Below are 15,741 nucleotides of genomic sequence, written 5' to 3'. Positions count from 1 at the left end.
CCTTTCCACTTGGTTCATAGTGATGTTTGGGTGTCATCGAACATTACTACCTTATCCGACAAGTGATGGTTTGTCACCTTCATTGTCAACCACACCCATCTTACATGGGTATTTCTTCTTGCTAATATGTCCAAAGTATCATTAGTTTTCCAAGAGTTGTATACTACAGTCAAAACCTAGTTTAATACTAAGATTGTTATCCTTCGGAGTGATAATAGGCGGGAGTTTGTTAATAACACCCTTCGTGAGTTCTTGAATTGAAAAGGAACTATCCATCACTCAGCAAAACAGAGTAGCTGAATGGAAAAATCGCCACCTTATAGAAGTTGCTCGATCTCTCATGCTTCTGGCATCCCTTCCTTTGTACCTTTGGGGAGACGTTGTTCTTACTGCAACTCACCTTATCAATCGTCATCCAATGTCCTTAAGTTTCAAACACCTCTAAATTACTTTAAATAATTTTTCATGTCTATGCGTCTCTTTCCAGATATCCATCTTCGTGTGTTCAGGTGCCCTGCCTTTGTTCATAGCCACGACCCTCACCAAACAAAGTTTGCCCCTCATGCTCAAAAGTGTATCTTTGTGGGATATCCTCTTCACCAACGGGGCTATAAGTGTTTCTATCCATCATCAAGGAAGTATTTTGTCACTATGGATGTTATGTTTCTTGAGGATCAACCCTTTTTTCCCGTTAGTCCTCTTCAAGGGGAGAACTCTAACGAAGAGGCTAACTCATCTACCTACTCTATCCCTATAAACTTTGAGCCTGTTCCTGATATAAACCCTATCCCTCTTGTGTCTGACCCGATCCTTCCTACAAAACAAGTACCTTGGATAACATACTACAAGAAGAATTTTGGAAAGATAATAGTGGCTCATGTTACTTCACTGGGAAATGTCCAAGAATCGGAACCAGTACCTGCTCAAATTCAAGCGTCCCCTGTTTCTAATGATGCTTTTGGAAGTAAAAATGAGTATATTGAAGGTGATATAACATAGAAGGGTGAAATTAATGGGTTGATTCCATATGAGGACAAACCTACAGATTGTAATAAGTCACTAGGAGAAACTCAAGAGATTGAGGTCTTGCCATAAATAAGCAAGCATGATCACCATCCCTGTATTAATGAGGAGTCTGGAAAAAAAGGAGATTATGATGCCTCTCTTTATATACCAATTGCCCTACAAAAAGGGACTAGATCGTGTACCAAACATTCTATACATAGTTTTCTATCTTACAGTAACTTGTCGCCTGGGTTTAAAGCTTTTACCACCAATTTGGATACTGTAACAATACCAACTAGTATGCATGTGGCCATGGAAGTTCCCGAGTGGAGAGCTACTGTCATGGAAGAAATGAAAGCTCTCGAAACAAATGAGACATGGGATCTTGTTACTCTTCCCAAGGGTCACAAAACAGTTGGATGCAAATTGGTGTTCACTGTCAAGTATAATTCTGATGGGACTTTCGATAAATACAAGGCCAGACTGGTTGCTAAAGGGTTCGCTCAGACATATGAGATTGATTACTCAGAAACGTTCTCTCCAGTAGCAAAGCTGAATACAATTCGGGTCCTTCTCTCAGTTGTAGTTAACATAGACTAGCTCCTCCATCAACTTGACGTAAAGAATACTTTCCTGAATAGTGAGTTAGAAGAAGAGGTCTATATAAGCTCTCCTCCTGGGTTTGAAGCAAATTTTGGCAATCGAGTTTGCAAACTCAGGAAGTCCTTATATGGTTTAAAATAGTCTCCGAGAGCGTGGTTCGACAGATTCAATACCTTCGTTGAGTCCCAAGGGTTTGTTCAAGGACATTCTGATCATATTTCATTCATGAAGAGATCCGAATTTGGAAAAATTGTTGTTCTGATTGTAACATTGATGATATAGTTTTGTCAGGAGACGATATAACAGAGATTGACAGACTAAAGCAGAGAATGGTAGGTGAATTCGAGATTAAAGACCTTGGTAGTCTAAAATATTTTCTTGGTATAGAGGTAGCAGGATCGAAGGACGGAATATCTGTGTTTTAATGGAAATACACTCTGGACCTGTTGAGGGAAAGAAGGATGACGGGGTGTAAACTTGTTGACACTCCCATTGAAGTCAATATTAAACTAAGAGATTTTGTTGAAGAAGTTCCAGTGAATATAGAAAGGTACCAGCGTCTCGTAGGGAAATTGATCTACTTGTCTCATACTAGACTGGACATATCTTATGCTATTAGCTTGATCAGTTAGTTCATACAGGCTTCATACGAGAAACATATGAAAGCTATTACTCGAATTATGGGGTATTTGAAGTCTACTCCTGGAAAAAGGCTTAATGTTCAGAAAACGTGATAATAGGTGCATTGAAGCTTATATTGACTCAGATTGGACAAGGTCCGTTACAGATAGAAAATCGACTTCAGGATATTGTACCTTTGTGTGGGGTAATCTTGTTACCTGGCGAAGTGAGAAACAAGGTGAGGTTGCAAGTAGCGCTGAGGCAGAATACAGGGCTATGAGTCTGGGAATATGCAAAGAGATATGGTTGAAGAAAGTTTTGTCTGATCTTCACCAGGACAATCAGGGTCTCATGAAACTTTATTGTGATAAAAAGGCAGCTATTAGTATTGCCAACAATCCAGTGCAACATGATAGAACCAAACATGTGGAGATTGACAGATGCTTTATTAAAGAGAAACTAGACAATGGCAACATTTGTATTCCCTACCTTCCTTCAAGTCAACAGGTTGCTGACATTCTCACCAAAGGGTTACTAAGACAGAGCTTCGACACTTGTGTTAGCAAGTTGAGTCTTATTCATATTTATGCCCCAACTTGAGGGGAGTGTTGAAATAAGGAGTATTTGTCTTAGGGGAGTTTTAGTCTTTTTACGTGTTCTTGCTATTTTTAGGTTTCTACAAATCTATTTATATCTAAGTCTTTGGTGCTTGTAAGTATGACAAAAATTAATAAAAATTCTCCTATCGTGGTTTTTTCTCCCTGAACTAGGGTTTTCTACGTAAACCTGATGTTTATTTTTTCCTTTCTCATTTTTCAATAATATTTGAAAAAGGAAAATTGTATTTGAGTGGTAAATTAAGATTAGGGTTTAGTTGTTGACGTAGAATGGCTTCAACCATGTGGGAAGAGTGCCTCAGCTTTGAGAGCTCCTTCTTGGAACTCCATGTCAGTCGAATTCGCTATGCTGCTAGTTTCACTGTCTTCTTCAACCACTCCTACATAGAAAAAATCCACAAGAATGGCAGAATTCTGCCATTCTTGTCTTAAAAGAGACTCTCCAAGCTTGCAGTCGTCGTTTCTTGAGGAAAATAGAGATTTTTCTATTAGTGTTGCAAAATCGACAAACAAAGAATGTAAAAAGCATAAAATAATAAAAAATCAACCCACAATTTACATGGTTTACTAACAGTGTGTTGCTTATGTCCACAAAATAGAGGGAGAACAATTTTATTAGCGAGACCCCATACTTGATCGTTTGAAGTACCAGATAATAGATTAAGGCACTCTAACAAAGAGATTAGTCAAATGCATTCTAGTAGATCTTGTAATATACAAATTTCCTATTTCTAAAGACATGTTCATCCATATTGTAATTTTTTTTAATTAATGTAACGATTCATAGTTTTTCTTTGTTTTTTAAACACATAACTCTTTGTCTTTTCATAACTCCTTGCCATTTTTTTGGGTTCAAATCTGACTAACTTATCGTCTAGTGTTTGGACCATTTGCCGACTGTATTATTTAAAGGCTCCAACTCTCTATTCTATTGCAATTTGTTGACAAAAATGAACAATTTATTTGCAAAGGTCTATACTTTAATGTGAAAAAAGTGATTTTTTTTCCTCCTTAACTATTTCATTGATTATTTACAAGCAAATTTATTTTCATCCCTAGGCTAAATTATATGGGGGAAAACCTCTATTTTGATTTAGTCTACGTTTCAAAATTATGAAAAGGATATATTAAAAGTTCAACAAATGAGGTAGGAAAGATTTGAACTTTTGATCTTAAGAGATTCAGTATACATCCATTGCCATTGAGTTATGTTTACTTTGGCAGGATATATTGGAGTTTTAATTATAGTAAAATTGGTTATTTATTTCCATAGTAAAGAGCATATCATTCATTGATTAAACCCATTTCGGAAATGAGCAAGTTAGGAGAAAAGCTTTGAGAAAGTTAATTTGGAAAAATCATGTAATTATATTAATTTTCACATAGTAGAGTTTCTTTTGGATGGATCGTATTTTTCTGTGTTAGAAATTTTTTACATAAATTCTTGTGTTATTTGGTAATTGTTATTTTCTTTTTATTCCTATCATAGAATTGGAAGATTTGTTCCTAACAAATAGTATTAGAGCTTTTAGATTTGTAGTTTCTCAAAATCTTTGTATGCTTTTCCGTTGCAACATTGTATGAATATTTACATAAAAAAGACTTCTTGAAACAAGCTATAGTGTGGTGAATATAACCTTGTTCAATATTCCTAGATTTGCTACATGCTAGGAGCATGAAGTAAATATGTCAAATTTATAAGCTTAATTGATGTTTGTTGTTGAGAAATACAATCGAATGATCAACTTCAGCTTTTGGCAACTGCAAGTCAACGTTAAGTTGTGTAATAGCTCATATTTTTCCAAAATGAATATTCAATCTTACATGGCTTAACTAGAGTATAGTCAGGTCCATTATTATAAGAATGAAAATTTAAGTATGAACAAATTCTTGAGTCCTAAAACAAAAATGTGAAGTCCAGAGATCTCTACTTCTCACGAGACATGTCAGAATGTTCTTAGTCATTATCAAAAACTATCAGTTGAACCTTCACCAAAACACATTTAAAGAAATAACACAAGCTACAGAGTACTAAAACATCTAACGGAAACTATTGATTTTGGAAGCTCCCAGGGAATACAAAATGTGCTCAAATAAAATATGCCAAAGCCCCAGATAAATAACTCATTCCATTACATACATTAATGATCGTATAAAGAGGTCACATCCTAACATGTTTAAATAACTGAAAGAACGGCAAAATATTTACAATTTTTTTTCCCAAGTAAAAGCTACCAGTAAAAAGGGGTATGAATTTCATGAAGAAACTGGATGCTCCCATTGGAAGTTTTAACCGGCTTAAAACGACCATTGCCGAGTTCTAGCTGTGAACATCCATAAACTCGTAGACTGCTTAATTTGACGAGATTTGACATGGCTTTCTGGGAAGGCAAGTTTTTCAAATTTCTGCAATTGTAAAGGTTCAACATTTCCAAAGATGTGAAGTTTCTGAACCACTCTGGTAGAGCTTCAATGTGGTTAAAATGAGAAATATGCAGCGATCTCAAACCTGTGAGTTGCTCAAGTTGTTGAGGAAGTTGTGCTGCACCACTTCCTGAGTCGACCAACACAAGACTTTCAAGTGATCCGAGATGGATGAGAGGATTCCAATCATAAACTTGCAAGTCCCCATGAATGCTCAAGTCTTTCAAGTTAAGGAGGTTGGCAATCCCATTTGGCAACTTCTGCAAATCTCTTATGCTTAAACAAGACAAGCTATGCATATTCTGCAAATTAAGATTTGAACAACTGCTTATCCACAAGTTTTCAAGAGAGCTGCAGAATTCTAACCACGGTAGTTTTGTCAATTTTTCGCATCCCAAAATCTTTAGAGATCTAAGCTTTCCATGACTTCGGAAACTCGAAAATGACACTGAATCAGCATCAACTTCCAACCTTTTCCAACCAGATGCAAAAATGTTTGGAATGTTCATTAATTTCACACAAGAAATAATGCTCAAGCTTTCAAGATGAGGGAACATGATGCCGTTTGATATACTTGCTATTTCTTCCCAATGCTCTAGACTTTTCATTTCAAAAATATGAAATGTTTTCAATTCCGGAAACAAAGTCCTTTCTTTGCAATAATTCCCATAGAATTCATCCCCAATACTTCTTACACTGTGTAAATTACGAATTTCAAGTACCTCGAGTTTTAATAACTGCCCAAGCATCGGTAAAGTTTCACATCGTTCACAGTCCTGTAAATATATCTCAACCAAGTTTTCAACAAAAATTCTACTTGGTAGAAGTTCACCTGCAAAGTTTTGAATAGTCAAGGCTTGAAGATTTTTGTGTGGTTGAAGCCCGTCCAACACATCCAAATCATTGTAACTACTACCTTCTCTTACATGTTTCCAACCCCATTGGAAATCTAGATGAAAAATATTCTCTTTCTCCACCAATTTTGCAGCCATGGCCTCCTTTTTATTTTTGACTCTTTCAAGACAGAAAAGGCTTAATTTTCCTTTGAGGTTTTTCAAGAATCCAAGTTCCTCTATTTTATATCCCTCATGTAACCCAACTACAAAACTAGATAACGTTTGAAGTTGAATCAATTGACCCAAGTGTTTAGGCATTTGCTTAAATTGATTTGAACGATCAATGTAAAATTCTAAATGTCTTAAACTGACCAATTTTCTCAAATCATTTGGAAGGTCTTCGACAAATCTTCCAAGCCTCAACGTTTGCAAATTATAAAGCAAAACAATAGATTCTGGGAGCTTCCTTATTAAAGAATTTGAAATGTCAATGTACCTCAAATGCTTCAACGCAGCAATTGAATTTGGTAATTCACATATAACATAAGAATCTGCAATTAAAACACGCAGGTAGATACAGTTTGCAATCTCATGGTGAAACACACGTCTGCTAAATGTTAACATGTGCAACTTTCTAGCAGCTTTGTCACTATAATCAAATGTTCTTCTTCTATAAGTCGAAATAGCACATGCGACGTCATGTATAAAATCATGCATCTTACAATGTACAGTTCGTCCTCTCTTATCCTTGACAACATCTTGAAACAAAGAGCGAGACAACAAAATGTTGAAATATTTGTCCCCAACATCCTCCATTGTTATATTCCTTTCTTCAGATGGTTGAATGAATCCTTGTGCTATCCACATTTGAATAAGTGCATCCTTTCTAAACTCAAAATCACGAGGAAAATTTGAACAATAGGCAAAACATTGTTTTAAAGAAGGTGATGGTAGGCGATCCACACTTAATTTTATTGTGGATAAAACACGATTCTCATCTTGCAATGGAATTCTCATTAAATTTGTCAATGGTGATTGCAATCTCTCATAATTTTTGTCTAATTTCACCGTTCCTCCCAACACTTTTACAACCAATGGTATGCCACCAAAGTTTTCAACAAGCTCTCTCCGGATCTTGTCGAGCTTTGGAATTGTTGGCAAATCACTTCCAAATGCACATTTCTCAAATAATAACCAACAATGATCATTTGATAATTTTTTCAAATAATGCCTCGGATGTGTCTCCATGATTTTTGCAACTTCATCACTCCTAGAAGTCACAATAACAACATTTCCGAATTTCCGAGTAACCTTTAACAAACAAGCCTTCAACTCATTCCATAGACTAAGATTCTCATTCCAAACATCGTCCAACACAAGAAAATAATTTTTGTCATGCAACAATTTCTGGATCTCTTGGAGTAAAGCTTCCTTACTCTCCAATCCACCAGAATTGGGATTAAGAGTTTCTAAAATTGCTCTCAAAATCTTGTTGATGACAAAAGGATCAGATACACACACCCATATAAATCTATCAAAATTCTCCTTTATCACTTCATGATTGAAGATTACCTTAGCCAAAGCTGTTTTCCCTAATCCACCCATCCCAACAATGGGTAGAACAGACAGAGGCATTTCTCCATTGCTAAGTTCAATCAACTTATTCACGATCTCCAAAACTTCTTCATCCCTTCCAATAACTCCAAACTCATCAAGAAATGAGTCAGTCTCATGAACCTGACTAAGATCAGGTTCAATTTCTTTGGATGTTATAGCAACAAGTCCAACAACACTAGCAGCAGCATAATGCTCTTGCAACATTCTAGAAATGGCTTTAATTCGATTTGCCATTTTGAGACGAAAAAAAAGAGGATTTTCAGAAGCTGAAATGAAATTGTGTACCTTCTTTCCGAGATCTTTTCCGATTTCCACCTTGAGTCGAAGATCTTCGTAAGCAAGCTCGTCGAGTAAAACATCGGCTTCGAAAACAATATCCTCAAGCTTCTCCACCCATGGCTTCACGTCAGGATACTCGGACTTTATTCTGTCGACGTCGCGAAGGATGGCTTGAACCATGAGTAAAGAGTCTCTCATTTTCGAGAGATCCTTCTTGAAACCCCATCCCAAGCCGATTTGCTCTGCTGCAAGTTTGACTGTCTTCTTCAAGATTTCTTGTACAGCAAAAGTCCACAGGAATTCCACCATAGTTATCTTCTTCGGCTCTCCAAAGTCAGCAGCCGAAGAAGGAGACAAGGTCCATTTTCAAACAGTGAGGATATTTGTGCACGAGATCGGTCAGTTATTCCGTCTTTACATTCAATTATAGAAAAAGTCCAAAAATATGTTTTTTTTAAAAAAATGTTTGGTCAAATATTATAAAATAAGTCGTAAATCCAAAATTACGAGCGTGTCTTTTAACGGAAAAATTTAAATAATATTGCTGTTTTAAAAATAATTTATAAAAGTATTGTTGTTTTGAAATTCTTTATAAAAATATGGTTGTTTTTTTTAACGTGTCGAGTCTTCAAAAGTCGATCAATCAAGGTCGAATCTTTCACCTTTTTTTAAATTTTCCATTTTATAAAAGCAATTTCTAAAAATATTTTATTATTTTATTTAACTTAATTCTAAAAAGAACAAATTAAAAAAATAATAATATCTCATAAAAATAAAGAAGTGAAAATTAAAATATCTCATTTATATAAAAATAATTACAAAAGTCAATGTGTCCCACAAGGCGGACGTCGTCGATTTCGAGTTGGTTGTCGTCGTCCACTTCGAACTTGAGGTTGTTTTGGTTCTTCTTGATGTTACTCTAGTATCTTTACAGGCGCTTCATAATATAAATATTCATTATGCTCTCTACGACCCCGACCATGTCCATGCACGTATGAAGACGAAGGACCAGCCTCTGAGTCATAATGTCTTGAACCAAAGCTAGCATCATCATCATCAGACTAACATAATTAGTTTGACTCTACATCTGCATCACATGAGACAACTCTTCCACATTATGGGCAACCTCATCAATCATCCTCTTCCCGAATAGATCCTCTACGTCTAGGAGTTGTTGGAGGAACAATAGGTATATTGTACATCTAATGTATCTCTTTCATATAGCTTTGGTTGTCACTACATATAGCAAGAACTTGATTCGGATCATTTACAACATCACAGAGTCTACTGTTGTTCGATCTCTGTGAATTATAAAACAATTAGATAATATTTAAAATAAAATAATTAAAAATAATTAGATAATATTCATTCATTTACCAGATGACCCATAGCTGCTCTCGGACGAGTGATGTAGCGCCTTATGATATTATTATACCAATGAATATAGTCTTGAGTGACATCCCTATCAAACTGTTCAATAGAAACCTCCACTGTAATAAACCTTGCACGATAATGCCATCACACTACCAAATGTGCAACTTTTCGGACCAATCTACCGTCCTTACATCGATATCATGTAGTAGGGGTTCAGTATTACAAGGCGATTGGACATCCTGCTAAAAACCGAATTGTCTCATCACCTTGTCAGGAAGATGCCACTCACCAATGTGAAAACACATGAGAGAAGTCATCATCTACCATATGTTTTGATCATTCGTACAGAAATTGGGCAAAGTATACATAATAATTTTGTACGGCTCCCAAATAACCTGAAACACAAAATATTATATTTGAGAACATTAAAGACAAATACAATAAACATATGTATAAAATAATCAATTTGGTCAGTGTTAATGTACCTGATCAGGTTGAAGCAGATCAAACATGTATCTGTACTAGCTGACTACATGTGTGGTTGTTCTAGTTATACAAAATTTGTCTCTTCACCTAAATTTTTAAATTGATAATTTATATTCTAAATGAACTAGATCGTTGATATAAAAATTAAATTGAATAAAAATAATATATCGAGAACTGTAGACTCGTCCAGCTAACTAAGCGTCATTGACATGTTGTAGCTATGGAGCCATTGTTGGAAATCGCTCCCAAGCCCATAGTTGCAAAAGTATGAGAGGCCCAGCTATCTCACGAACCTCAGGTCTTGTTGCTTTGCATAGTTGTCTATACAACCATGCCAAACATGCTCCACCCCACGAATACCGCCCCGCATCATAGAGGTTAGCTAATAGTGGCAGGAACATCAAGTAAACAAAATGACTTGATTTGTCGGAAAAGAGACTTCCACCCATCATTTGTAGTATATATGCTCGCGCATATCTTATGACGGTTTCCTCGTCTGCATCATCTGTGAGCTCACGAAATTGTGTTCCTAACCATATTAAACTTAACCTCGATCCTTTAATTTTGTCGGCAGGTGGGGTCACACCGAGGTATAGTTGAAAAACTTGTGACCAGTCATCGTACATCACTCCGGTGATCGGCTCACCGTCAACAGGTAACCCCAACAACACTTCTATGTCTTGTAGAGTGATAGTGCACTCTCCAACAGACATATGAAATGTATTCGTCTCAGACCTACATCTCTCAACCAAGGCTGTGATCAGATGCCAGTCCAACTGAATAAATCCCAATCTAGCAATCCCATAGAATCCAGATATGCGGAGTAGCGGTAGTATTCGAGGGTGGAGTGGGATAGTGCGCTAGAGAACTGTCTCTCGACGCCTGCAAGATATTTCTCCAGTAGTACGATCTCGCCATACAATAGATGATCAATGGATGGACTAGTCGTACAAAACATCGGGATCAACAGGTCCTGGGTTTAAAGCCATGATCTGAAAGAAAAAAAAATATTTATTTTTCAATTAAAAGAATATTTATTTTTCAATTAGAAGAATAATGTACAACTTTAGTTTATATCCCATACATCAGTTGGATCTTCAAACTGACGAAATGGTGCATTTCAAGTTTATATCCAACCCCATCCTATTTACATTTACATATACATTTCAAGTTTATATCCAACCCTATCCTATTTACATTTACATATAAATGCACTAAATTCAGCAGTGACATCGTGATTGAGAATATCAAGTTCATAGCTTGTGCATTCGGAATAGGGAATGACGTAAACCTTATTGATCCGATGGTTCTAGGTTAGAATGTCTATATATTATTTCTAACTGATTTGTTCTCATATCTGCACTAAGTGACATCCCAACCATTTCAATGAATTGTTCAAATATAATTACACTGTTCACATTTATACTAAAACCCCCTTGGTGGTTGGTGATAGTCAACTCCATCAATACCATCAATCATATTACCATTTGTAAACAACATAAATCCCAAGTATTTGTCTCCCATTTTTTTTTTTTTTAAAAAAAAGACAAACAATACATTACTAATTGTTCTACTAATTATCAAACTTAAAAAAAAAAAACAAAAACAAACCAAAATAAAAATCACAATAAGAAATATATATAAGAAATATAAGAAATATATTTAAAAAATCATAATAAAAATCACAATAAGGTAAACTTTTTAAAACTATTTTTAAACATAACAATAAATTGAACTTTTTATTTTTAAACATAACAATAAATTAACTTTTCAAATATCATAAGAAATTTACACAAAAAATCTCAATAATTTTGTATTAAACTAAAAATATTAAAGTTTAAATTATAAACATCAATTTTTTAAACATTACAATTAGGTAAACTTTTTAAAACTAATTTTTCAAATTTAATACAAAAATAAAATAAAGTAAAATATTATAAGAAGTATATTAAAAAAATCACAATAATTTTGTATTAAACTTTTTAAATTATAAACATCAACTTTTTAAGGTTTATGAACATCAACTTTTTAAACATAACAATAAATTAAACTTTTTATAATAATTTTTAAATATAACAACAAATTAAACTTTTTCAAACTATTTTAAACTATATTTTCAAAGTTAGTACTAAAAAAATAAAATATCATAAGAAATATAGTTCAAAAAATCATGATAATTTTGTATTAAACTAAAAATATTAAAGCATAAACATCAACTTTTAAATATAACAATAAATTATACTTAAATACAAACAAAAACAAACACAAACAAACAAAATATAAATAAGATTAACATGTTGATATAACATAATATAAATAAGATTAACACTGAAAGAGTAAAACAACATGCAACGGAAGTATCAAGGATCCATAAGCTTTCTATTCACTAATTTTAGCAAAAACTAAAGCATGCTCTTCTCAAAAAGTCTCAAAAAGTGGGTTTTCTGAACATATCTTTGATGAACTCTCCAAGAAAACGCCTGTTCAGCTGCGGTCTTCACTTGTTATCAACGTGAACCACCTCAAAGCCTTCCTTACTATGCTCTTGGAGCTTTAAGCAGAGTTGTGGGACTCAAGAACAACTTGAAGATGTGAAGAAACCAGAGAAACTCACATCAGCTTGACTGAAGAAGACATCTTCGTCTTCAGAAAAAATTTCTCTCGAAATTCTGTATTATCACTTCTCAACAACTCCAATCTTCTTTGTATATATTTGATAAACATGCAAAGAGATGGAGTGCATGACTTGCAGCTCATGCTTGGAGAATTAAAGTAGAGAAGATAATGTTTTTTTTGTGAACATAGAGATGATGGTAATGGAAAAAAACCCATTTTCCATTTTTGTGCAACATGCAAACGAAATTCTATTTTCTTTTTAAAACAAAAAATGATATTAAATCATTTTAATTCATAATTTGATTTTCTTAAATTAATTTTAAAAAATAATTAATTTAATATCAAATATTAAATTAATTTTTGCACAATAATCATCTTTATATATTTAAATCATATTTAAATATTTATTCTCTTGTTCCGTTTAATTTGAACATTTCAAATTAATCTTTAAAGCTACCCTAAAGCTTATCCATTTGCGAGCTAGTAAGGGGACCTCGCGGACCTACAGATCATGGGCTTTAACGATTCGAGATTAATCGGCTAAACTCATTAGTCCAATCTAACCCTCATTCGTTAACTAATGGGACACTCCACTATAGCCCATAGTTGAACTTCCCTCATTGTTAGATTATTATTATGTCCACTAATAACCATAATCAGTAAGTCGATCCTTCACAGGTTGTTCGTAATCACAGCTAGGTCAAAAATACCGTTTTACCCCTGTGACCCACATCTTGTTCCTTAAGTTCCTACTGATCCTCTAATGAATAATTCTGATTCATAATCTCTATGAATCAAAATCCTTCTCTATTAGAGAAGGCGGGGCCCGATTCTTCAAGACCTGGAGTTAGTACTTAAGAGAACAACCTATCTACTAACCCTTATTAGGCTAGCAGTGAATTCCATCTCGCAAGGCTATGTCCCTAGCTATTTATCCAGTCTTATTCCCAAAATGGTAAGCTTATTGAGCAGTGCTGTTGGACTACTCTCACGTTTGTAGATTAAAGGATAATCCCAAACAAACATGAGTTCATAGCTAGCTCAGGATTAAGATCGAGTTACCTAGGTTATATAATAAATGAAATAGTCAGTTTTAATAGTAAACGGTCGTTATAAAGAAAAATGACTATTTTCGTGGTCCAAATTTATATGTAAACTCATTGCATAGGATGCCCACACTCTCATGTCTCAACATGAACGATTTGTGGATCACATCATTTGTAGCACCTTACAACTTCTTGTAACAACTACAGAGTGGGCCGCATCTAATAATGTTTACGGTAAGATCTAAAGGCAACCTAGAGGGGGGTGAATAGGGTTGACTACCAATTTTTTTTTAAAAATAATATTTATCTTCAAACAATGCTTAATAAGTTAACTCACTAATTTGATTAAAGAAAATTTATGCAAGACAAAACTCCAATCATGCAAGCTATGATAACTTCAAATTTAAAGACAATTTAATCAATGATTAAATTTAAATAACACACTAAAAATTAAATCATGCAATTTGGAAAGATTAAAAAAATAATTAAGACAAGAAGCAAAAAATTTGAAAACAAGAAATAAAAGAGAGAGAGGAAGAGAAAACACCGGAAATTATAGTGGTGTGGAAATTGCCTACTCCACTCTTAAGGACGTCCTTCTTGGGTATTTCTCACTAAGTGGTCCTCTTGCAGGTGAGGACCAAACCGACACACAGACCCTCTTTTTCCTAGACTAAAAGAACCACCCAAGATCTTTTTTACTAGGTTCAAGGATCAAACCAATTTCATTTTTCTCACAACCCAAGGTGTATCCAATACCTTAAATAACAATTCCCAAAAAATTAAAAGAAAACTTCCACAATATTACCTTGAAGCTAAACTACACAATTAATTGAGCACTAAAAAAAAAACTCATTAAAAAATAACTGCTAGGCCAATTTAGGATGCAAGGAGGACAAGAATTTGATAGTAGAGAGAACTTAAAGAGCTTAAGACTTGAATAGTTTTTGGTGTGTGTCTATAAAGAGTAAAATCAAGTCGAATTTATAAAGCGAAAGGATAACTTTTGCCATTGGATATGATGCAAATGAAAGGTGAAGATTGAATAAAAATAGAAAAAGAAAGGTGATTTGTAATATTAAGAGAGGAATTTTGAAAGATTAGAATTATTGAGATTTTGAGAATAAAAGGATTTGAAGGATGACAATTTAGGAAGGAAATCAAATTGAAAAGGTTGAAATTTGTGAGAATTGAGAAAAATGGATTGAGGAAATTAAAGGAAAATAAGAAAATAAAAATGAAAATAAAAAATTAGCCCGGATGATATAAGCACCATAGAGAGGAGATTGAGCGTCACGCGCCACATTCTGTGAAGAAACTGCAGGCACGTATGGCGCACGCGCATGAAGCTGGGTGACCGCCACTTGTCATTATCTCATTCGTCCACGGTCGCCACGTCAATTGCCAACATCATGTGCCATGTCCGCAAAAAAGTGACCGGTTGGAGCGTCACGCCATCTGCCACATCATCAATATTGATCTTTTGTGTGCCACTCAGCCGCCACGTCAGATGCCACGTCAGCAAGGTGCCACGTGTCATTGCCACGTTGGATTCCCTCTCCAGTCTTCGTTTGCTTGTAACTTTCTCGTTTGAACTCCGATTTGAGTGATTCAAATTGCATTGGAATCGTCTTTCCGAGCTCTACAAGATAGTGACTCTAAAATACTGAAAATGTTAGTACAAAAAATTTGAGTTTGTTATCATCAAAATACTTGGTTTGATTGAAGCCCTAAAGCTAACAATCTCCCCCGTTTTTTATGATGACAAACCACCATAATACCTTGACCCACGGGCGTTCAACGTTGGGAAAATTAAATGGATGGGATGGGACAAGATGCTGACACGCTGCAGAGATTCAGATTCATTTTAAAGGACGTCGAGGGTTCAACTTACTCTGACGCGCGCGTGATCGATTTAATTTCTTTTTAAATGCGGCGTATGAGGCTAATACTAAGCGATCGTTTAGATAATACTAAGCGATCGTTTAGGTTTTGAGAAGGAGATTGTGTAGTGAGGAAAGAGAGCTCTAGAGAGTGGGAGTTCAAAAGATACTGTCGTGAAGAAGCCATCACAGCGTGCAGCTCATCGTCTACTTCCACTAGGCGATCGTATAGTAAAGCTCAACGATCGTGTAACACTTGGTAGACGATCGTATAGTAAAAGGTAGGCGATCGTATAGGTTCTGAGAAGACGATCGTGTAATAGTAATAACTAAG

The 15,741-nt window shown here is 34.9% G+C and overlaps 1 protein-coding gene across 1 annotated transcript; it reads right to left on the bottom strand.

Annotated features, from left to right (window-relative positions):
• Positions 1 to 4,933: 4,933 nt before the first annotated feature.
• On the bottom strand, positions 4,934 to 8,395 carry LOC120067295 (putative disease resistance protein RGA3). Its single transcript, XM_039018837.1, has one exon. The coding sequence runs from the start codon at positions 8,309 to 8,311 to the stop codon at positions 5,078 to 5,080; it is 3,234 nt and encodes a 1,077-aa protein (XP_038874765.1). The 5' UTR covers positions 8,312 to 8,395; the 3' UTR covers positions 4,934 to 5,077.
• Between the last annotated feature and the right edge of the window lie 7,346 nt (positions 8,396 to 15,741).

This window comes from Benincasa hispida, chromosome 1 (genome assembly GCF_009727055.1).
Source record: "Benincasa hispida cultivar B227 chromosome 1, ASM972705v1, whole genome shotgun sequence".
Classification (NCBI taxonomy): domain Eukaryota; kingdom Viridiplantae; phylum Streptophyta; class Magnoliopsida; order Cucurbitales; family Cucurbitaceae; genus Benincasa; species Benincasa hispida.
This window is presented reverse-complemented; position numbering and strand designations above follow the sequence as displayed.

Bases quoted from the DNA above. Each gene is read 5' to 3' on its own strand.
- LOC120067295 (XM_039018837.1), bottom strand. From the start codon at position 8,311: ATGGTGGAATTCCTGTGGACTTTTGCTGTACAAGAAATCTTGAAGAAG.